The following is a 23,861-nucleotide window of genomic DNA, read 5'->3' as shown; positions in this document are numbered from 1 at the left end:
AACGATCGTATTACGCGTCACGCTCTGCGGCCAGGACATCGTGCTCGAATTATTACGACGCCCATCTGGCTGAATTTCCAACGAACGCGGACGTTAGAATGTTTCCGCGGTCGAGTTCGGCGCCAGATGACGACGAAAACTGGCCACGAGCTAACTTGAAAATTACCCTAATGGAAACCAATCATCGCGAGGGGGTAGTTTCGATAGTTCAGGTCAGAAACATTTCGACGATTCCTGTTCCAACGATATTTTCGTGAAAAAACGTGTCGAGATTAGCGATGATACCAGACCTTAGGTCTGGGTTAGGTGGTATGGGTATATTAGGTATTATACCCATGGTGGAAAATAAATTTCGTTTGGGATGAGAATTGTTTAATGAGATACTAGAGACTTTTGTGCATAGTTTAGAACAGAGTTCTAGCTTGATAGAGTCACGCTCTGTCCGCATAAACGCGAATAAACGAGGAAAAAAATCCGCTAGGAACGGTAAACAGTTATCGAAAAAGCCACCAGGCACAGTGACTCGCGGAATTGATGGAAACAAAATTTTCGTCGAACATAGTTATTTCCCCCCCTCCTTTCGTCCATGCCCGCGAGGTAGATTCGATAGAAAAATTGTACCCATATTATTTCGTTATAGCGAATAAACACCGGGTAGTGAATTGAATTCTATTTTCCCAACCATTCCGCCATAAAGGTAAAAACCGATGCTAAAAAAAGGTACGAACAATCCACGCTCTGTTAATCCCGTCTATTTCGTTGTTATTTATTTATTGCACGATCTACCGCTTTCAATTGAAATTGCATCACTCCGGTTCAGATAAAAAATTTTAGATCTTGAAGATATTAAGATTACCATACGAAGTCCACGTTTGGCGTGCTATCGAATGATTCGAGGCAATCTCATTGTTCCTGTTCCATCGTGGATGTAACAGAACTCGCGTAACAACGAATCCCATAGTCTTTCATTAGATAGGGATCAAGAAGCGGACGACAAAGGCGAGAAACAGCCGGTCCGGCAAAAACGGCCGTTCCCCCTGTTAATGAAATTAATTATCCGCCGCGGTCGCGCGTTATCGAGCGACACGCGTTATACCGTTATAATTACCATCGCGGGTTTTCGTTGCGGAGGCGGGGGCGCCGCGTGGAAGCGTTCCCAAGCCGCGAAACGAGATCGTAGCCGTGCACTTGACATCCGCGAGCGCGAATGAAAAGAAGCAAAAGGTTTTCCACGGTAAATCCAGAAAGTCCTTTCGCCGTGTCGCGTAAAAGCCGCGTAAGAACTCTTTCGACGGAGCGACACCGCCGCGGATTTCCTCGCGGTTCTCGCGCGCGTACGTACCCCGCCGTGTGTAAAACCGCTGCTCGACTTACAAGAGAGAGCTCGTCGAACCTCCGGCTCGTCCCGCGAACCACTCACCGGCTCGAGACTTCTTTGGATTATTGTAAAAATGCATTACGGCTCCGGGCGGGGACTCGACGCCGATGAAACAAAAAAAAAGAACCTGTCGCGACGCACCCCGCGGGAAATCGCGATTTCAGTTTTCCCTCTCACGACAACCGCTGTCGGTCGTATCATTAAAGTGGCAATGCTGCTGGTATCAATCTTGAATAAGATAGCACCGAAGTATTTATACAGAGAACGTTTTATTTTTTTCAAATGCTACTAATCTAATTATCGAATTCGATAACAATGACAGACGAAACAGAATGGTGGGTCAAAGTGAACCTCGCTGGAAGAGATTCTATTCTGCAAAACTCCTCTTTAGAACGTTTGTTTCTCTCAGGAAAATATATTCTTTACAAAAGCCACGAATAGCAAACATCTTTGTATCTTCAATTTCCTTTATTAATCTAAGTCTAAGACTTCCTGCATCGACAACTTCCCTTTTACGTTTGCCCCTCGTTATTATGGCTTTCAGAGATCTGCTTTCAATCTTTGTTCTTCGGTAGACTTTGAGTCCCCATCTTTGACATCTTTACTTCTGCAATTATATTCTTGCCAAGAAAATCACCGTATCACAGTATCAAAAATGACAAAAGACTTTTCGAAGAATCGAAAGATGTTTCTTTAAACATCCCCCTTTCCGCCAGTCTTGCTCGGCGTCTGAGGGACGTCGCGTCCAAAAGCCATTCCGAAATCCGTAGCAGTCACGAACTGCTGAAGCGTGTGGAATGCCTGCTCGTTAGGGAATCGGCGCGGGGCCAATTTGTTCGATCGAATTATCCGACGGAGCGCAATTAAACGCAAGAACCGTCGGGATCGGGGGGCGGGAAAAGATCGTCCCTGCACCCGTCTCCTGCGTCGCGACGCTGAAACACCGTCGATTCGACCGAACCTGGTCGATCGTATTTATTAATAGGTAGCGGCGGCGCACGAATAATTCACGTACGTCGAAACGTATCTGCGGATCGTATCGCGAATTATGTAGCAGCCGGGGCCGGCGATTGGACCCGCGACTAATAATTTCCCGTGGGCAACCCCCCCCCAGGAACAAACGTCTCGTGTGCCCGACGAGCGAAGCCGTACCCGATTGAAGAGACAAAATCGTCCTGGCGAATGCTCCTTTTACTTGTCGGGCTTGTTTAATTACCAACCCCGGAGGGGGTGGAAACCGCCACGGAACGAAAGGAATCCGAATAAAGAGGAGCCTGAATCACCAATGGAATCGCGTCCCCCTTTTGGTTTCCCAATTAATGTCGATAAAGCCCGACCCACGACAGTCGAGCTTAGGTAATTTCGACGAAGGCGTGGACCGAATCTGGATGATGTCGCGAAATTGGCGATATTGCGCTTGACCGCCACTTTCTATAGAAATCGACCTGTTTTTTATCTCGAAACCAAGGTCGAACCAAGAAGAGCGAACGTGGATATGAATCTTCTGTTTCTGACCCGGAGGACTCGGTGAGCGGGGAGAAATTGGTTGCAGATAACCGGGGAACGTCGTATAAAAATGCGTGGGGTAAAAGCGACGATCTTACCACGGCTCCTCTCTTCCTACCTCTGTTCAGCGTCGCTTCTCTTTCCCGGTTCTTAATTAATTCCATAAAGGACTATAAAGCACCCGTTAACGAACCGGCGCGGAAACATTAAACGAGATTACCTTACGCTTACGTGGAATTATAAAAATATAAGAGCGTTGGGGGAAGCTCGGCTGGAAATAAATGGACAGAGCCAAGGTTACGGAGACACCGTTTCGCAAAAAGGGATTCTGCGCGACGCGTGGAACGATCGCGGCTGACGTTCGCAACGATATTTAGGTCGTAAAAAGCCGCTCGACGGAAGAATCGGTGAACGCCGCGCGGCGAACGTTCACGGTGCATTTATTTAGGGTGGAACAGATCGATCCCGGCGACCAGCCGGTGCTCGTAATCGCCATTACCGCGTTTACCGATAAATTCGAACGGATTACTCGTTTCTCGTAATTCTTTTCGTTCTTCGTAAAAAAATAAGATTCCGTAAACACGATCCTCCGGCGAGGGAGCATTTTCCACGCGACCCAGAATGCGTCCTCGGGAAATGGGGGTGTCACTCTCGGCTCCTGACGAGATATTCGAGACGTCGACGACGATCGACGTTACGTCGGGAGGCCAAGACGAAAAGCCAGGCAGCCTGACGTTCGAACCTGTACGTTTTCTTTTATTCGATCGGGAAATGGTCCCACCGGCGATACGTATTGTAATTTAAAAATTCCAATACTTTGATCAACATTTCGACCATAGATTTTTCGAACGAGCTCCGACGTCGCGAGGCTTTCCCGCGGTCGCCGTGACGGACAAAACGCGCGCGGTAATTCGAGTCTGGTTCCAAGCTCGGTGCAATGACAAACGGTATTGTGTTGGAAATCCGCAGAACTTGTAATTAGAGCGGATGAGATCGATTTCCCGCGGATACGGCGTCGACGAGGAAAGCGACGCTAAGCGGAGCCCGTTGTGTCGCGAACCACAATTGGAAAGAGTTTTTTTTCACCCGGCCAGCGATGATACACGATTCCGAACATTGTTGAGCCGTGACAGAGAATGAATAATAATAATAATAGGGCTCTATGGCATCGAATGATACACAGCGGAAGAGGGAGATAAAATAATAAAGGGAAGGCGGGTTGGCAACGTTATCTGTAGCGCAAAGGACGAGGATGTTTGTTTAAATTTTCAAATTTCAGTTTTAGAAATACACGCAATGTGTACCGAGGACTTTTCTACCTGTTATTAGTACAATTTCATGAGTGCACGATATCTAAACATGCATTACAAAATCCACGCGGTCCAACAGAATACGTTTATTCCCGGTACATCGAATTGAAACGCACATGCTCGAGCTAATAGTCTATCAAACAAGCGACACGGGTACGATACACAAACGAAGAGCATGACGATATGATTTATGCATTTTACTATCCTATGTTTAATGTATCCTTCAATCGCATTTCAATGAGTCCTGACGTTCTATCGTATGCACAAACGGTCGCAACAGCGGCCTGTAATAATCGATTATTAATCAACTACATCCATACGATATTTGGATCCAATTTTCTCGAAAACGAAGCCTACACCGATTTCTTTCCCTCGAAAAATATTCCATGCGACTCCGTGACGTTACATATTTTTCAGATTCAAATATCTTGCACCCTGCTCGTTAGAAAACGAGAGATCGCGCCACAAAAGCCCATTCTCTCGGAAGCATTTGGTTAATACATTGTTTCGAACGGGCGTTTGTATCATTTCTCGCGTTGCCCAAACGAAGCTGGAGAGATCCATCAGCGCGATTGCCAAGCCCCGGCAGTCGCCGACGTAGCTAAAATGAAGTCGCGGATGGGCAAGGGCGCGAAGGGAGTAGCTACGTTTTCCCCGAGTCAAGATGCCAAGGGAAGTTTCGTGCCAAGGGGAGGCGGTCGCGCCCGCTCATCGAATATTCATCGACCGTGGTGGAGCCAGGGGGGGAAGGGAAAAGAAATTCCAAAGACCGTCCATCCGGACCCGAAGATCGTCTCTTTCTTTTCTTGGCCCCGTTTTCCGCGTCGTCGTCGCGCTGCCTCTCCCCGTTCGTAATTGCGCCGCGTTTATTAAAATTACAACGCGCCTTAACGCGGCGAGCATCGTAAATAGTGCTCGAACGAACCGAGTCGGGACTATGCAGTGATATGGGAGTGCAGAAGCACTGATGCAGCATGCCTAATTATAGACGATACGATCGATTCCCGTCGGTGCAGCTACGTCGGAGCAGCCAATCTCTCGCTCCGACCCTCTCTGTCCACTATGTACCTTCGCCCGTCTGTCCGTCTCTTTCCCGTGCACGTGCATACTGGCACGCATCCCCCCGTGAAACGTGTGCTCGTTCGGATCGCCTGGACGAATAATACAGGGAGCCGCGGAAAAGTGTATATCGACGCTCGTCGAACAGCCTACAGCGAGATTTTTTTCGGCCGGGTCCGTTCCCCGAACGAGCACACTTTCATTATCCGGATAGCCGGACACAAGTGCCCGATTGCGGAGCACGTACCGCGTTCGATTTCCCATGGCCTCATCTGGAAACGATGTCGATCAGTTTTCTTCGCGATTCGTACCGTTTCAATTCTCCCCAATAACGCTCGAAACAAAAATATCGCGCTACGTCCTCCATCGTCGTGGAAACGATTCTAAAAGTAAATTTCATCGACGTTTACGAGAAAATATTATTATACCCACGGTATAATTTATTTTAATATCGAGGAAACATAATAATAAGACGTCAGGGAGCATCATTTATAAATAAATTGAATCGTTGGATCTCGAGATGAGATCCTCGTAGGATTCCAGAACGAACGTTAATATTTAAAGGGCACATATTATTAAACTTTATTGCCTGTATTCCGTCGGGGGAGCTAGACAACCGGGAGAATAACCGGCGATTCCGACAGCTTATAGTCCGCGTAATAAAGCGAAGCAGTCGAAAGCTTTTCGAAAATCCGCCGCTTCTCGCGATATAATTAAATAACTCGAGCAGAACGCTTTAACGTTTTAAAGAATTTACTTTAAATTTTACGGTCGTTGCTCGCCGCGAATAAGCGTCGAACGAACGGATTTGAACCGGAAGCGCGCGTGCACCGGCGACGACGAGGCGTACAATAATTTCGGAAGCGTCTGCGAACGGCCACGCATCAAAATCCCGGATTAACGCGACGCAAGAGCGATCCGCAGCGTTTCTAACTGGAATGCACCGGTGTCGATGGCGAACCGTGTCGAGCTAGCGTCGCGAAATTCCTAATTAGCGCCGATTAGATCGATTTGCGCGAGCATCCGACCGAAACTGAGCGCGGAATCGTTTAAACAGTCGCTGTTTCGGAAACGAGCCGAACCAGAAAAGGCGACACGCTGCCTCGACCCGATCCGAACTCGCAACGAGGGTAGATTTTCAATCAGAGACCCCAGGGTGAGGCGGGGGCGGAGGGGAAGTGGTCGAATTAATTCCCGAGAAAATTTGAAAGTTCGGGGAACGAGCTCCTCGCGACCAGAGATGACCCGGGGACCCGCAACTTTACAAAGCCGTCCCGAAACCCGATCGCGGTGATCGATCGTGGCCGAATGATTTAATAAAATATGACGCCGTCCGTTGTAATGAAATACCGTGGAAAATTCTTTCCAAAATCTAACAGACTTTCCGGCAAATTTGAGCATTTGATCCACCCGATCCAATATGGCTGATGAGACTTTTCAAATTAAATTGTTAAAGGAAATAAATTTCAATAGGATCGATGAACTTTAGCGAGGTTACAATGGCCTAAGATCAAAGTTTTCCTCTCGTAAGCAACGTGTCGACTTTCCTGTGAGGTAGTGAGTTAATGCTTGCAGAGAGGTTTTAGAAGTCAAACGATTACAGAAGGGGGCCGGAATAAGTAGAAGCAAAAGGGTTAAACGCTAGCTGTGGGCACGCCACTTTGCCACCCCTGCTATTAACGATCAATGGAGGTTCCCCGTGGAATTTAGTGCGAATAATCGTTGCTTTGTTGCAGATCACGTGGATCGACGGGCTGGGCAAGGTGCTGCACACGGGTATCAAGACGATAAAGGAGCTGTTCGACGGCGGGCCCCTGTACACCGTGAAATCCGTCCTGAGGGTGAAGCCGCAGAAGAAACACGACAACACGACGTTCACGTGCCAAAGTCAGAACGCGGCCGACCGCACGCCGCAGAACGCCAAGCTGCGCGTCGAGGTGAGTCGGAACGAGACGGAACAGAGGACCCGGGTGGAACTGGGCCATCGCGGCTAAAAAGGGATTCTGGGCTTTTGCGCATTTTTTTCTCTCCAACCCATTTTTTTCAAACGCGAAACGAGATTAACACACCGGGCCACGCGAACCCGGCCAGAAACGCGGTAACGAGGTTGAAGAATAATTAACGCCGTGTTCCGAAAACTGGTCCGTGTAATCGTCAGGGGGGCTAGTTTCCCCCCCTCTGCTTTCTTTTCTCGCGCTTGCTGTCCGCTCGTGAATTTTCCCTTTCAAACGTCCACGTTAAGAATAAGATTCTCTAGCCCGCTATTCAGAGCTACGGTTCTTCAGCGACTGTAAATCCTACTGCAATTGTTGCTTGCACTTACTATTAGGTCGCGTTGAAATTATGCGTGGAACTTTCTCGTAACGAATCTACTATCACGATTGGCTAAACGTTGCAACAGCCTTCGAAGTGGAAAGCAGCAGTTTCTTGCTCCATCTCCATCGTATCTGAAACAGAGTAAATATAATGGTAAATAAAGCTACCGGTTGCTTTTGTTTCCTCCGCAACGCAAGAAACTGCCATTGCTCGAAGAAAACGATGGCTGCCAGCACCCGTGGTCTCCAACGCGACGGTTCACGGGTGTCTCGTCAGTGTTCCAAAGGTTAATGGTACAGGATCGCGATGTCGTAACCCCCCCCCGAGGGCACGCGCGACCGAAGCGACAGTTTAGTATCGTACTTCGTACGCGGGGACATCGTTTACCGAGTTGTCACCGCGCGATATTAATTGCTGAGAAATTACGTCCGACGGAAAATAAAGTACGCCGGGCGTGCTGTGTGGGGAGTCACGCGAGTCGACGGGTTCCCTGCGATCGATCGCGGCGGGGGCGATGGTCATGAAAGTTTGAGCATCGGCTCGCGTGACGTCCCGCGTGCATCACGTGTGCAACCGTCTTATCGAACGCTCGCATCTCGGTTTTCAGGTTCGCTACGCGCCCAAAGTGTCTCTGATAATCCACTCGGGACAGGTCAAGAACGGACGCATCGTCGAGGGTACGGAACTGCGGTTCAAATGCCGCGCGGAGGCCAATCCGCGCAACGTCGAGTACAGGTGAGCAACAACAAACTAATAACGCGAACACCTGACGCTCTGATCGCCTCAGTGACTATCGATACCCACGAATTCATGGTTTCCGTGAAGACCATCACAATTCCCCCCTTTTTTTTTTAAATTGATGCAAGTGTCGAGATCGGATCTGACGACTCAGACCTTTTCTTAGAATCTATAAACATGTCATAGACATTCGCCAATCACTGTAATTCCATACCATACGCATCACCTCCCCTCTTGTATCCTATCCATAGCGTATACTTTCAGGAGTGCATTAAATTTCGTTAAAAAATTCCACGAAGTAGTCGGAGGACTACTATGGAATAAGAACCAACGCAAGGGAAGGTTCCGTAATTTTGGCACATTTTACGATAAAAGCAAATTTAATATTTGAAGGCTCAACTTGGGGGAAACCCGTAATCGTTTAAAATTTACAGAGAGTTTGCGTGCCCGAGGCACGCGGTAGCCTAGCCGCTTGAATATGTAAAAATTTTTTGAAGATTTCGAAGCTCGACTGCGCCCTTAGACGCGGTTCGCGTTTTTTACGCCGTGTCAGCCTTTTTCTCTGGGAGATGGGAAGCGTGAGCTCGGCTGGCTCGCGTGTTTGTCTTTAAAACGCGAGAACGGGGCGGAGCGAAGGGACGAATAATGGAACGACGGAACGTTGAAAGGATTTTGGGGTGGGGGGATGGTCGATCGATGACCTTGAGCGACCAATATTTTCCTCCTCGGGTACAATGTGTCCCTTAATTGCGATCTTTCGACGGCGGATAAGCGTAATAATGGCTCTAATTGATGTCTAATAACGAAAAGAGAAACGATATTGATTATGTGTACGTTTTCGCTGGGAGAAACGAAGAATGCTCTTGCACAACCAATTACAGTAGAATTTTCTTTTTCTCTACGATCGAAACAGTAATCTAGATACTAGCGTGAGTGTTTCGAGATTTTAAATCGCAAATTTCGCAAGAGTAACTATAGAACGATCCATTAATAGAATTAAATTGCACGGAGAAAATTTAACATCGGTAACGTTGCCCCACGCACGCGAGAGAAGTCTTCTTTATTTTATTGCATCGTCAAAGGCAACCGAGGCAATCCATTGAGTAGCTGCTCAAAACCCTTTAATCTGTCAATTAGTACGGTTTTTAGAGAGTAATCATAGCCTCTTGTGTTTCCGCCCGACGCGTACCACGCAGCGGAGTAGACCGGCTATCGGATAAAATGGAGAGCACGTAGAGAAGGACGAGATCACAGATTTACCCGGGATCAGAGGGTGCTTATTTCGTACGTTTTTAACGGACACAGAGGCGTTGTTTCGTCGAACAACGGGAGCCGTGCGCCGGCATACACGGGACAAAAGGAGAATTAGCAAGCAATCGGTTGCGCCACGGAGCAAGCGAATAATTGATACTCGTTACAAAGAGAGGACAATGCAAAGTTTAGGACAATGTTAGGCGGTCATGCGTTCCATTACTGGTTGTCTTGTTGCCCGCTTCGATAGCTTCGCGAGCCTCTCTGTGTGCGTGGGTGGGTGGTAACACCACCGTGCCGTTTGTTCTCGCGAGTCCGATAAAAGAGGGATCGCAAAACGAAAGCGAAAGAGGACCGCCGCGCGTGAATGGCCCTTTGAGTTTGCGTCGCTGGCTCGAGCGTACAAAACACAACCGGCGAAGGTCCACCGTAGACGAGGAACCTGTAAATACGGCTTGATTAAGTGTTACAACTTTCGACAGGTCTCGAATCGAAATCGTAAAAGCCCGGAGCACGCGTCTCCGAGCGACCCGAACCCGCGTTTACGACCAAACTTCCCTGCCATCTAATCTGACGGACATAATAAAATAGGGTATCGGGCATAGTCATTCGGAGGCTATTATAGCAGGGCGCGTCTTTGATGAAACTTGAACGTGACGTATAAAAAAAACGAACTCTTTTCTCTCGATTGCATAAATTTGATCTTTGCAAGCTGAGCGTACTCGAAACACACGTGAATGGAATAGCGAATCGCGGTGTCGCAACATTTTTCTACGAGCACATATTTATGAATAGAGGCGAAGTTTTAGCAAATAATTACGAGGGGTAGCGTGTGCGGGTGCTAGGAAAGGGCGTCGGGATCCTTTCCAAGATACACGAGCTCGCCAACTTTCGTGCTCGTTCCATTCAGTTTCCCTCTTCTTCCTTTCTGAGAACGTATGTGAGCGCGATTCGACCGTTGAAAAGAGGCGCCTCTCTCCTTTATTGCTATCCTAAACGATCCTCGACGCTCTTTTCATCGATTGTACGGCTCGAGCGAGATAAATCTCGCGACTACGCGTCGGCGGGTTCCGAGAACAGACACGAACCACGATCCCGAGGAAGATCGTTGAATGAAGGACGCGTGATTCCCGGAACTAATTCACCCGGAGGTTACCGCTTCCGCCTTCACGTGCCTCTGATCCAACGAGGAAATTCGATTTCAATGAAGGCCTTTTAGCAGTCAAAAATGGCAGATCTGTAGTTCTTCTGCAGTAACTTGAGATCAACCTGTGATTATAATCACCCGTTAAAGAATTTTTTTAATTCGATTATTCTCACTTGTATTTATTTACGAGTCCCTATAAAATTAACAGCATAAGTTCCCTTCTTTTTTAACCAAAGAATAACGTATGGAAAGTTTTAAGGGTTGAAACTACCCTCCAAAGTCCTAACTAGTTAAGCGTTTCCTTGCGAGAGATCGACGAAAGGAGAACAGGGGAGACACAGAAGCAAAGAGAGAATTCGAGAAAATGTATAATTATGCCGGAGCTTTGTTCGCCGTGAATTACACGCTAACCTATTCTCTAGGTGGTTCATCAATGAGAAGAAGGTCATCGGGGACTACACCACGGAGATGATCATCCATAACGCGACCCGCGATCTTCACGACGCGATCGTAAAGTGCGAGGTCCACAACGACGTCGGGAAGAGCGAGGAAACAGAGACCCTGGACATAACGTGTGAGTTAACTAAAATTTTAATTAATAGAAGAATATTCTAAGTAACATTAATTCCCAGATATGGAGCAGAATAAATTTTTAAACTCGAGGGTGGATGGCCAGGAATAATTTTCGGCGATTCGAGTATCGCGAATCTCCAGGAAGCAGTTTAGCAATTTTACGAAGTCGCGGGCCCGAATATGCGCCCGTTATTATACGCTGAGTCGTGCTTTCTTTCTATATCCCGGTGTGCTCGACCAGCGGGGACGCTCCCGATATCATTTCGTCGCGCTACTTAGCGGGGATCCCAGGATCGCGAATTTCGCGCGGTGCATCAGCGAAATTCGAGATCACGCTTGTCACAAGGGGAGAAGGATAAATTGAACCTCTTAGGGGAACGTTTGTCGGCGTATTTTCGGAGCATCTTCCGCGGCTGACAGTCGATTTATGGTTGCCTTTTCGGGGCGAGAGCGGCGAACGTGAGCCCGCGTAACGTCCTAGAAAATTGGGGATGGCTGAAACAATTTCCAGCCGCGCGCCCCGGAACGGATTCCCGGATACGTGGATTCACGAATCCGATCGATTCGTATCTAATTAATTACGCGAAAGTGACGTTGAGAAAGTTCCTTTTTCTAAGATCCAAGGTGAATCAAATGGGTAGACTAAATAAAGAAATTGTCGACAGTCGACTGATTTCCGTTTCAACGCCTCCACCAACCCTATAACAGTTTTCTTTCCGAATGTTTGATCGAGGGTGAAAATTGAATTCCGCAGACGGGCCGCAGTTTCGTCACCCGCCAGTCTCCGTGGAGACGCAATACGGCGCGACGGAGATCTTGCAGTGCGACGTCGACGGTAACCCGACGCCGGAAGTGCGCTGGTACCACGAGGACTCGGAGCGACAGGTTGCCACTACGGCGAACATAAGCGTGGTGGTGAATCACGAGACAGCCGGACGGTACTTCTGCAAAGGTCACGTGCCAGGATTTCCAGAATTGACCGGCTACGCGAACATCTACATCCGGGCGGCGCCCAGCATCGTGTCGCAGAGGGTTCAATACGTGCCCGACGAGGGGGTCGTCAAGGTATCCTCGACACGCTTTCGTCCATCTGCGTTTCCATCTTTTTAAGCCCCCGAAGCCCGCGGATTTCCACGATCCTCCACCTCCCTCCCCCCGTCGTTCGCGGGCTTCCAAAGTCCGTAGTCCGTCGATCTGCGGGGGATTCGCGTTACGTTCCCGTGAAATCCGTCGAAAATAGCACGGGTCCCGATTTATGCCACCGTAACTTCCACCGCGGGATCCGCGACAGGACATTTATGGCAAATACCGCGAAAACGACCGCGAGACGTCTCCGAAATCCAACCGGGCGAACGAATATTTTCCGGACGGGATTCCCGGCGTCCATTTCGGCGAACACCCGACGAACAGATCGACCGAGGGACTTGGCGTATTTTTTTTCTTTTTTTTTACCCTCGGCGTGTTTTCCCCGTCGATGGACGGTTTTTAAAAGCCGTCGGCCGCGTCTGTATCGGTCGATCCCGGGGCACAGGGGGCAAGCGACGAACCGCGACAGGCCTTTTTCATTCGACTGTTTCCTCCTCGATTTCGCAGGTGAAGTGTACCGCGATATCTGTGCCAAAAGCGGACTCGGTGGTATGGAGCTTCGCCGGTCGCGAGCTCAATTTCTCGTCGAACAATACGCCTTTCTACGTGCAGGAGGAATACACCGGCGAGAGGGTCGTCAGCACTGTCACGCTGCTCGATCCCATATCCGCGTACTTCGGGGATTACAACTGCACGGTCACGAATAGCTTCGGCACGGATTCCGTCATAATCAAGCTGACGGCACACAGTAAGTTCATATCCATTATGACCGACCTTTTTATCCCCGACTCTCACTCTTCCTGCCTCTGTGTATTTTTGTTTCTTTTTTTTCCTTTCTTTCTCTCCTTTTTCCGCTACGCCGCGATTCCGCGTCACGCTCCGAAATTGCCCGGCGTTTTTCGACTCGCGACCGTCGTCGCGCGGAACGAACGGATTCTCGGCGTCTCCCGTTACGCGACGAATCTTTTTTCCACGCCGGTGGAAACGAAAACGCAAACCACGGAAACCCGATCGCGACTCTCGAAAACACGGCGATGTTTTCAATTTTATTTTCCACGGCGAATTGTTTCAAAAATTGTAATAACGATATACACGGTTTCTCGGAACCTGATAAAAAAAATACTAATACGATCGTTGTTTCAATTTTTGCACCGTCAGCCCGGCTATTTATCAAACGGATCGCACCGAAAGCGAGGATCTGTGTTTACAAATGGAACGGGAAACGATATAGTCGCAGCTTTTCCAATAAAATATAGAATAATCTCGTCATAGTAATTGCTTCCCGCAGACCCGTAAATATTAATTCTAGCTGAAATTTGTGTAGATGAATGGAGCGATTACTACGATTATTTTTAAAATATCAAGAGAATTTCCAACGTTTCCTAAATGGAAACCAATTTTCATCGTTTGACAAACGTTAGAACCGTGTTATATGACCCTTAAATCATATATTCGAACCGACTGTCGGTTTAAACGTGAATCCATATTATCGGTATCATTGGAGCGTCAATTGTGTTAACCGACTCGTATACTATTATTACTGAATAAATTGTTCGAATCGGTTAAAGCTGCATACGCGATAGGAAATTCTTTGCAATCAATAATATTCTTTACGATTACGCCATCTTGCTATTCGTTTACGTACACTGAGACAGGAAAACAATTATTCGACTCCGGTTTTAAAAATACAACGCGACGGATTAAAATGCGCGTGTTATTCGTTACGTGGAGTTTCCATGCCATTCGAGCTAATGAAGCTACGTGGATTTTGATGTCTTTGTTACCCATCTTGGATTATAAAACTGGAAATACCTCGTTCGCGTATATTTAAGCCTGCTAAAATTGCACATCGGATTGTCGGATACGAAACGTACAACTCTGCAAAAACACTCCTTTCTCAGCTATTGCAAAATGTCCACTTCTAAAAAATCAGAGCCATTTTCATTCCGAGTCATTAGCGGACCATCGACGGATCGAACCGTTATTGTAAATAATTCCAGTACCGATTTTATAAAGTTTTACCAACCGATGCTCGGCGTCGCGTCGTAAATTCGACGGGTTTCAATTAAGCGACGCGCGAGCGCATCGTGCGTGCGCGTTTTGCAAAATTTAGCCCGCCTCGTTAAACAGTCGGTCGCACGCGCGACCGTTTTTTAATTTTTTTTTATTTTCGCTCCCCCCCTACGCGGCGGCGGGCGATCGTTTTCAAAAAAACGACGCCGCGCGCGTTGAGCTAAAGACCCGAGATTTTAACCAACCGTGACGCTTAGCGTTGATTCCAGTCGATTGGCAACTGATCCTCATCATCGGCGGATTGGCCGTCTGTGTGATCCTGATCGGCGTGATCATTATACTCATTCTGCAGTGCCGTGACCGCATCAAACAGCCGCGGCCGAGGACTGCCCAGACCCAGGAGACTGATATGCGTGAGTGGAATATCATGTTCGAATGAATTATATCGCTATTAGTCGCCGCGACGTTGCATTCCATTGTTTTTGCCCTCGTGGCTCTCGTCGTTTCGTAATTTCTTCGTGTAACGTTCCTCGAACCGCGTGGCAGACAGTTATCGTTAGACGTGTGTCGCTAACGACGCGGAAAAAAGGTTATCGAATGCAAACGAGACCGATGCATCGAGCTTGATTCGCGAACGCGACGCGGTATCTGGCTGATTATAGCAAGACGAACCTACGATGATCGTCCAGAGAGCAACAGTACGATGGAAATATAATTTTTTCGAATTTCGAGCAACAAAATCGCGCGCCCTGACCGCTGTTTTTGTCTCGTTGGTCGGCCGACAGAAGAAACAGATTCGAACGCGGATCGATATCGAGAGAGTGACAGAAGCAGCAACCTCTCGGATGTCAAAGCGGACATACGAGCGGGATCGAGTGTCAGCAACGCAGAAAGCGTGACAGCACTTGACAGCGAGGGCGAAGGAAGCACGAGAGGCGTCAACGCGCTGGCGCTCGCTGGTCCCGTACCGAATCCTCTGGGTTATCGTTACAGCGCCGACTACACGGAACCTTCGTTCCCGCCAAAAACAAACGTAAGTAGAAAACAAGCTCGAAATTAGCTGGTCGATCGGACGGAGGCCATATAGTATTCACGACGTTTGCTCGATCGAGCTTGTCAATCGCGGATTACTAACCCTGTTGCGCAAGAACGCAAAACCACGTGTGACAGTACTCGCGCAGCAAGAAATTGTAAAGCTTGAATAGCCAATTTTATCGCGTTCATCCTATTCACCGGATCTCGGTCCCATTGACCTTTTTCGAGCTTTACAAATTGCGTTAAATGACGAACGGCTCGTCGAAAACACTTTTAAATCGATGTCCATCGATTTTTACGCGACGCGATAATACGGTTAAAAATATATTCGGGTTAATCGCGTCCCTCGATACGAGAATAAATATCAACCACATTCTAACCGGTAAAGCAAATATAGAACTCGCGGAATTTCGGTGACTTTTGTTTGATTTCGCGTGTCTTTGGAGGCCCCTGTCGGCGTTTAAATCTCGATGAATAATGATTTCGGACCCGAGCAGGGAAATTCACGGATCATTGTGGTGCACCGACGCCAAACGTGCGCAGCTCACCGACGCGCGAGGATTAATTTCCCTTCCGTGCAGTTTACATATTTCAATTTCCGCGTTACGGTCGACGCTCAGCGATGAAAAGACCGGAGGAAAGAATCTTAACGAAACGACACCGTGAAGCGTATTCAATTCTTCCGGGCCGTTTGCCAGGGAACGAGCTGTTTATAAAAACGACCGGCTTTCGCGGCCGTCGAGGTCGCCCCGGCATTTGTCGCTAACATTTTCCTTTCTGTTCTCTGTTGTAGGACGGCAGTAACAATAACGGTTACGTGCCGTACGTCGACTACACCCGCGACTACATGCCGCCCACGACGCAAGGCGTGGGAGCGTCGCGGGAATCCTTAAGCAGGATACCGTCGGGCGGGATACTCGCCTCGAAGAAGATCGGTCTGAGTTCCGCGAATTTGGGCACTCCGACCCCGCAAACGACACCGGCGATCGATCCTCGTTTCTCCGCGACGTACGGAAACCCCTACCTCAGGTAAAGTTTCACCACTTCCTCGGATATCAATGGAGATTGCCGCGCCTCTGTGTCATCGAGTCCCGCAATCTAGTTCGACACGGTATAATAGAGGAAGCTTTGACCAATTGTAATTGTGTTTCGACGACGGTAATCCTACAGAGGAACCGGGGGTGAAGGGAGGGAGGGGGACTGCAGCAAAGACGATCGAGTTATAGTCGGGAAAGAGACGCGGTCCGTGAATCGACGACGAAACTAGGACCGTACGAAAGTACGGTATCGAACCCGGGGTAAATGCACCCTCTGATAGCTAACGACCCGGTGAGCGACGCTTCCTACCCTGACGATTAAATATTAAACTCCGGGATTATTTTGGTTGTCCTAAAAGCATCGTCGATGGTTTCGGTACTTCGCTATTGATCCGTTCGAAGGGATTCCTCTTCCAAATTTAAACGCGTTATTACGATTCCCAAGATATATTTCAAATAGAGACACCTGGACCATTTTCTTACTGTGATAAAATATTTCTCCGAGACGCCTAAATTTTTCGACGAAAATAAATATTTCAAATCGTACTAAAAAAAATATTCTCGGTTGCGGGGGTCAATTACGATCATTTTTGCTGAATAGACATACCCCCAAAATCCTAACCATTTTCGAGAAAAAAATTCAGTATGTACAGGAATTTTTCGGCAAAATTAAAATATTTCAAATCATTCTAAAAAAATTATTTTTTGTTGCGTGGGCCAATTTCAATCATCTCTGGTGAATAGACATACCCTCGAAATCCTACGCAGTTTCGAGAAAAAAATTCAGTTGGTACAGGAATTTTTCGGCAAAATTAAAATATTTCAAATCATTCTAAAAAAAATATTCTCAGTTGCGGGGGTCAATTACGATCATTTTTGCTGAATAGACATACCCCCGAAATCCTACGCATTTTCGAGAAAAATATTAATTACCGAAAATGTCTGACCATATATCGAATTTTTCCCTTAAATTTCGTGCGTATCTTTAAAACGCCATAACTTCTGAACGGATTGGACGATTTCAATTTTAAAAAATGCAATTGACGCGTATTTTGACACAGAATATGTAGAAATTCTAACAATATTGAAAAAGTTGTTCCCTGACCCCGTAAACTAAGAAAAACCCCATAAAAGTGGTCCAATTTTCAAACGACTATAACTCCTACAATAGGAAATATATTTAATTGAAATTTTGGGAGGAACTAGAGTTCATAGATACCTACAAAAAAGTAGTAAACAACTTTTCTGTAGAGCGAAAAACGAGTTTCTAAGAAAAATCGACAGGGGGTAGGTGCCTATCGCCGAAAAAGAAAATTTCAAATTGTTCTAAAAAAATTATTTTCGATTTCAGGGATCAATTGCAATCATTTTTGGTGAATACACATACCCCCGAAATCCTACGCACATTCGAGAAAAAAATTCTTTTCCAAAAATATAATATCTAAGGTCTACTCGTACACCTATTCTATGATCGTATACCAGGTCTTCTATTAGAACTATACTAAAAGTAAAAATATAGTAAACAGAACGGAGAAAAATAGAAGTATCAAACGTTTTTTTTCGCTTTGAAAAACATTGTTCCACGTTGTCGGCGGTTGTGCCGGTACATTAACGTTTCGAACGCTTGTAACATATTGGTCAGCGGATTTGCCGCGGCCCCGTGCAATCGTTCCTGCGGATTAATCATATTCCGCGTGAATTATGAATCGTTTGTCTTGAATATTTATAACGGCGATTTGGAACGGGCGCGGGCCGATTTTAATATTAATCGAGGAGATCTGGCGGGCCGCCGGTGGCCGTGGCGCAACGTTTGCCGTGCAAACAGATCCCCGTTGGACCCCGCGAGATACCCTGACCGTTTCTTTTACTTTTCGAACAATAGAATGTCAGCGGCGGAGCAGCTGAGACACGCGCCGCACGCGGCTGTGCCGGGAGTGACGCCAGCACCACCACCCTACACGCAAGCAATGAGAATGAATAGCTTGAATACCTTGAACGGCGCTGGACCGCAGGTTAGTACAATGACAACGAATGTGTGTCAAATTCCAAGACATAGTTGCGACATCTCGTCGCGCATTCCGACGCTCACCTGAACTAGTTACGATAAATCTCTCGTCGGAGATAGTTGCACCAAGGAGCCGATCTAATCGTGCCCCGAGTCGAATCGCTCGTCCGATACGAGTCGTTTTAATATCGCTTTATCGTGCCGATCGTGAATAACGAATAGCGAATGGAGGATAATGCGAGAGGATAATGCTTTTATAACGACTGTAAATTCAGTAATCTGTTCTCGGAAGCGCCGACAAAACATAATATAATCTAAATTGGCCATCTAAGGCCGGGCTTAATAGTCATGGTAATCCTGCGGGGATCGTTCGCGACCAACTGTACTTTCCAAGTCGAATATATTGTTGATAATAAAATTGTCATTTTCGTTTCGTTGCAACTTGGTAAAAATAATATTGCGTGACTGGGCTTTGCGAATGATGGTAAGTTTAACTGCACGAGTCGTGGTACGATTGCCTCCATCGCTAACCTACGTAAGCGTGAGAGCGTGTGTCCGCGAACGGTTGACTGGGCTAGTGTTCTGTCTAATGGTTGACGAGAGTCCCTTTGATGTGCCCCTTGTTAAATGTGTTCTGTTGACTGATTGATGTGTTCTCGCTTGTGATGGAGTGTGTTCTCGCTGCGTAGCGTAAGTACACCCTTAACATTGATTTCCTCCTATTGGTGTTTTTCCGTAAATTGGACGCGGATCTTACCGTTGACACTGCTTTGGGCTTCCAGGCGTAAGTCGTATCCTTTTATTTATTTATTTGCTCGTCGCTTCCATGGAAGCGACCCTTCGATAAAAAGAATATAGCAAAACACGGCTAGGCTACGATAATAAGGGAATTCGGGTAATATGGGCACTGTTGTTCGAATATTGTTTACAGTACTCTGACGGCGAACAAACCCTTTTCTTGTTCCTACGTTTTCGAATGCCGGACATTTAACCCTCGAATGGCGATCTTTATATTTCCAATCGAAATTTTTGCACTCTCGTGTTTCTAAATTCTTTGTTTACTAACGTACAAACGAACCGGAAGTCCGTTGGACGAGGGTTAAAGTATGCATTCGTTACTTTCTTTGCTCCTAAGGTAGCACTAGTTAGTTTTGTTCAGATATTATTTAGAATTGTGGTAAACTTGATAAATCGAGTCACATAGTAAAACTAATTTTCTATATATTGATCAATATTTGATGGTTTTCAATGGGGTTCATTTTTGAAACTTTCTAATCACGGTTCTATAGTCTTCCAAGACGTATAAAACAATATTTTACGTAGGGTGGGGGGGCAGTGTGTATGTGATACAGGTAGCATTAGTGCGATGTGTATACGGTAGTGTGTATGTTCTATCTTTTTTCACTTATATACTTAGCGTATGGTGTGTGGAGTATGCTTGACACATGTATATTTTGGTGGTTCGTATGGTATTTTTGTAGCGTGCATGAAGGTGCTCAATATTTTAACCGACGAGCATGGCATGTGTCACGTTTTTCTAGCGTACGTGATTTTTGTGTGTACGATTTTTTGTGATACCCGGAACGAGCATTCTATCGTCCAAAAGTTTGGAAATCTCCATATTTTTACCAGTTGCGATAAATCATCATTTAATACTCGACTACTTCCAAGCTTTTGAACGGTAGTAAAAAGCTATAAAGAATGACCCTGAGTGATGTTCATGGTATAAGGTAAATCCATTCTTTCGCCCGTAAAATTGCGTTTTCGCACCAGTAATGTTACTAGTCGGTAGTTTGTATCATACAAAATCCTGATCGATAGCAAAGTAATCTTCCGTAAGCCAGATCCCTGTATTTGAATTCTAAAGACTGTACAGCTCTCCAATATAGCATTTTTGTATGAAAACTAGGCTAGATACGAGGAATGCAATTTGATATATCGACGACCATATTTGATGATCCGGTTTCTACTTGCAAATAGGATAGATACTAATCGATGCTAGTAAAGTTTCACCCATTATTTAAAAATGTTACAGTTAAGTAACTCACTTATAACTAAGCTCACGTTTCTCGAGAAATGCCCTTTTTCCATTTAACTTTTCTGCTTGAATTAGTGTTCAGATTCGGAAGTCTAAGTTAGTGATTCAGTATAGTACGATTTGCAGATTACGAGAATGCGATAATCGGAAAGGGGACGTATCTAGAGAAAAGCCCAAGGAACGCGTAAACTGTAATATACCCTGTATCATACTCCCCGTAGCCGTTAATTACTTAATTTTGTATTCATTTGGGGAGCAACAGTTTCCGATGGTGCATTATTCATTGAATTCTATACGATATTTTGAAATGCAATTAAATTTACAACCGCTCATATCCCCCGCATAGGTGTCTGTATCACCCCCACTACGTTCGAGCATAATATTCCACATCCGTATTATCGTAGATGACCGTATATTTATTCTCGCTACGTCTGCGAGCGAAATTCAAACGCAACAACAGTTGTCCGTAAAATATGTACATAAATTGTTGGTAGTTCAGTTCCTTTTTCTTATTCTGTAGAATAATGTATATGTAACTATGCCCATATTGGCCCCGGTTCCCTTACGCGGCGCCCTAACTAGCGTCGTGCAGCTCGTTCGACCGATTGATCGATCAATCGTAAAAATAAGAATGTTTTCGTTATTTACCATCCGTGTATTCTGCAATATCTTTTACGATGATCTGCACGACGCTCGATTAGGTCGCGCGACGTCCCCCAGACTTGCCTGCGGCGTGCCCTCGACGCGCCACGATTGTTAATTTCACGCGAAATTCTATGATTTCCAGGCTCCCCTGTCAGCGCATTACATCACAGGCGGCCCGAACGGCGGCGTCGCGACGGTGAAGCGCACGTCGGCGGTAGGGACGTTAGCGACGCACGTATGAGGCCAGGGGGTCTATCCGAACTAGAACCGTCGACGTTCGGGCCTAATTAGCACCGCCTTCGGACATCGCAGGACCCTCGAGGAGACTCACTGCGCGAGCTCGCGCTCGAACACGTGGAGGCCGCGCGACGCATGCTTCGCGGACACGCTGGGCAGGAGCTGTCGCTATCGGAGCCGCGGCAACGTCGTCACGGAGCGTCGCGACGCCGCCCAGCGGGCGATCGCACCGGAGGTCGAACGATTGCTCGGGGAAACGAGGACGCAGCCGGACGAGATCGCCGGGAGGAAGGTACGCGCGAAGGGACGCTCGCCGCGGACGACGGAGAACGGCGAGACGCTCAAGTACATCGAGCTGGTGCTCCGTCAGCTGCGTAGGGCCAGCAGGGACCATCGACAGCTGCTGGAGCAACGTCATCGCGTCGACGCCGAGTCGTCCTGGAGCTTCGCGATCTCGCGCGAGGAACGAGCCGACGACGCCTGGCAGCCTCGAGCGGCGTACAAGCTGCGGAGAATGTCAACGGACGGGAAACCGCGAGAGCTGGCACGCCACTCGGATTTCGACGTCGCGACGAAGCTGCTGGCGAAACGGAATTGACGCGACCGGGAAGAATAGATACGCGTCGTGGATCGACTTCGAGGAACGGTCTTCGCCGGGTCGGGTAACTCCATTTACGAACACCGAGCCGGGAGCAAGAAGAGACTGTCTCGGTTCCCTACGTGAGCGGGGAAACGGTGAATCCTTTTTTCTCCGGTACCAGGGAGAGGCTGCACGGGTACCCCATCATGAAAGTCAAAGCAATACGAATTAATCGACTCGACGCGAAAAACGATCGCCGTTGGACGCGGGGAGCGGAACAGTGGTGGGTTTACGAAGGTTCGCGGGGTAACGAAGGACGGTGGTTAGGCTCGTAGATCGAAGGGGCAACTTCGGAACGAGAACAGACCACTCGGTATCGACAATCTTTTTATTCGCATAATTTAGATCTCGATAAGCATTTAACGTTCGTTCGACGTAACGAGAACACACGGGAATCGAAGTCTCGTCGCGGATCGCCGTGGTCGTAGTAGCAGTCTACTTGCGGGAAAAGCACGGGCCCGGCGCCCGAACGAACGATTTTTTGGGCGCCGGCCGATCGTGAGCCCCGGGAACGCTCGATCCTAACATCGAGCGAAGGATCCCTCGTTTTTGATTCTTTTTAAAAGTATCTTTCCTGGAGCTTCACTCAAACAGATATCAAAGAATTAAGTTAAGCACGATTTCCAGTATTGTATTTCCAGTTCCAGCGGAAAGCTTACTTTCGAAAGCAAGATTTGCTATTTTTACACGAACGATATAGAATTGTCCCGTAACGTTTTTGGGGATCGAGCGTCTCTGGCGCGCGGGCGACGATGAAAAAAAGACTTAGCGGGGCGATTCGCTTTTTCGATTATGTGATATGCAGACGGACGTCCGGCGGGGGCGGCGTCTCGGCTGCCACTACGACGTCACTGTGTCGCGCTGCCTTTTTTTATTTGTAGGAAATGAAAAGATAAAGAAAAAAAAAACGTTAATAGAAGTAGCGCGTGAGCGCGCTGACACGAGATCGAGGGACATTCTGTGGCGATCGCGCGGTCTTGTACGACAAGATCCGTGGGCGATCCAGCGTCCCCTTCCGGCCTGAGAATTCGGTGATCGCGATCGACGCGGTTCGACGCAGGCCGACGATTTGTAAAATAGATAGCTAAAGTGATTAGGTATACATACATATGTATATATATGTAAGTATATGTATATATATGTATATGTATGTGCAGAGCGAGGGGGAGATCGCGGTACGACCGGAAACGGTTCCTCGTTGCGAAGATAAACCGGGAATTCGTAGTATTTCGAGAAAAAAGTATTGAATATAAACTGCCTGGATCGTTGTCTAACGAGCGCGGAGTAGAATTTTATTCGAGCTTCTATTTTCGAACGAAAAATCATTTGCTCGTCGGCCGTGCCACGATTCTCTCTAAGCCCCGTACGTGTATATGCATATGTATATGTATATGTATATATATTATACACCTGTTGTCAATATGAACATAGGGCCTATAGTTTGGTGGCGCTACGAGAGCAAAACTCTATTGAAATAAGCTCGTTCGCGAGTGGAACGGCTTCCTGTAAATAATACGTAACGATATTAATAAATAAAACAAAATGAAATTGAACTGTCGAAGGGAAGGGAGGCGGCGTCTCTTGGACGAAAGGCGTCGCGCGCGTCTCGTTTCAAAGGGAAAAAAACTACCGAATGGGCGCAAGTTATTAGAAGAAAGAAGAGTCGGGAAGTCTCCGCTTGATTACGCTCGTTAATTAAGTTATTCTGGTTTTACCTTGGAAGTGTATTTATATATCGGTTCGTTTCTCCGTTCGTTTTGCAACGTCTTCGTAGTTCATGGATCCGGGGGGGGGGGGAGGGTAGCAGGTTTTCCTCGGCAATGATCTACGGGGAACGGCCTCGAGTT

The 23,861-nt window shown here is 47.3% G+C and overlaps 1 protein-coding gene across 1 annotated transcript in view; it reads left to right on the top strand.

Moving 5' to 3' along the window:
• The window catches only part of LOC122398018 (irregular chiasm C-roughest protein-like), a 213,692-nt gene extending 192,285 nt beyond the window's left edge, over window positions 1-21,407 (top strand). The window contains exons 4-13 of the mRNA XM_043397594.1: window positions 6,990-7,190; window positions 8,177-8,304; window positions 11,128-11,279; window positions 12,033-12,343; window positions 12,872-13,112; window positions 14,635-14,790; window positions 15,163-15,410; window positions 16,206-16,441; window positions 18,332-18,461; window positions 21,280-21,407. Of these exons, the coding sequence (XP_043253529.1) occupies window positions 6,990-7,190; window positions 8,177-8,304; window positions 11,128-11,279; window positions 12,033-12,343; window positions 12,872-13,112; window positions 14,635-14,790; window positions 15,163-15,410; window positions 16,206-16,441; window positions 18,332-18,461; window positions 21,280-21,378 (1,902 nt within the window). The 3' untranslated portion in view covers window positions 21,379-21,407. The remainder of the gene's footprint in view (window positions 1-6,989; window positions 7,191-8,176; window positions 8,305-11,127; window positions 11,280-12,032; window positions 12,344-12,871; window positions 13,113-14,634; window positions 14,791-15,162; window positions 15,411-16,205; window positions 16,442-18,331; window positions 18,462-21,279) is intronic.
• Window positions 21,408-23,861: the final 2,454 nt, after the last annotated feature.

This window comes from Colletes gigas, unplaced genomic scaffold, assembly GCF_013123115.1.
Source record: "Colletes gigas isolate AHSC1104 unplaced genomic scaffold, ASM1312311v1 Colletes_gigas_Sc00010, whole genome shotgun sequence".
Taxonomy (NCBI): Eukaryota; Metazoa; Arthropoda; class Insecta; order Hymenoptera; family Colletidae; genus Colletes; species Colletes gigas.
The sequence above is the reverse complement of the archived record's forward strand: the minus strand, read 5'-3'. Positions and strand labels throughout refer to the sequence as shown.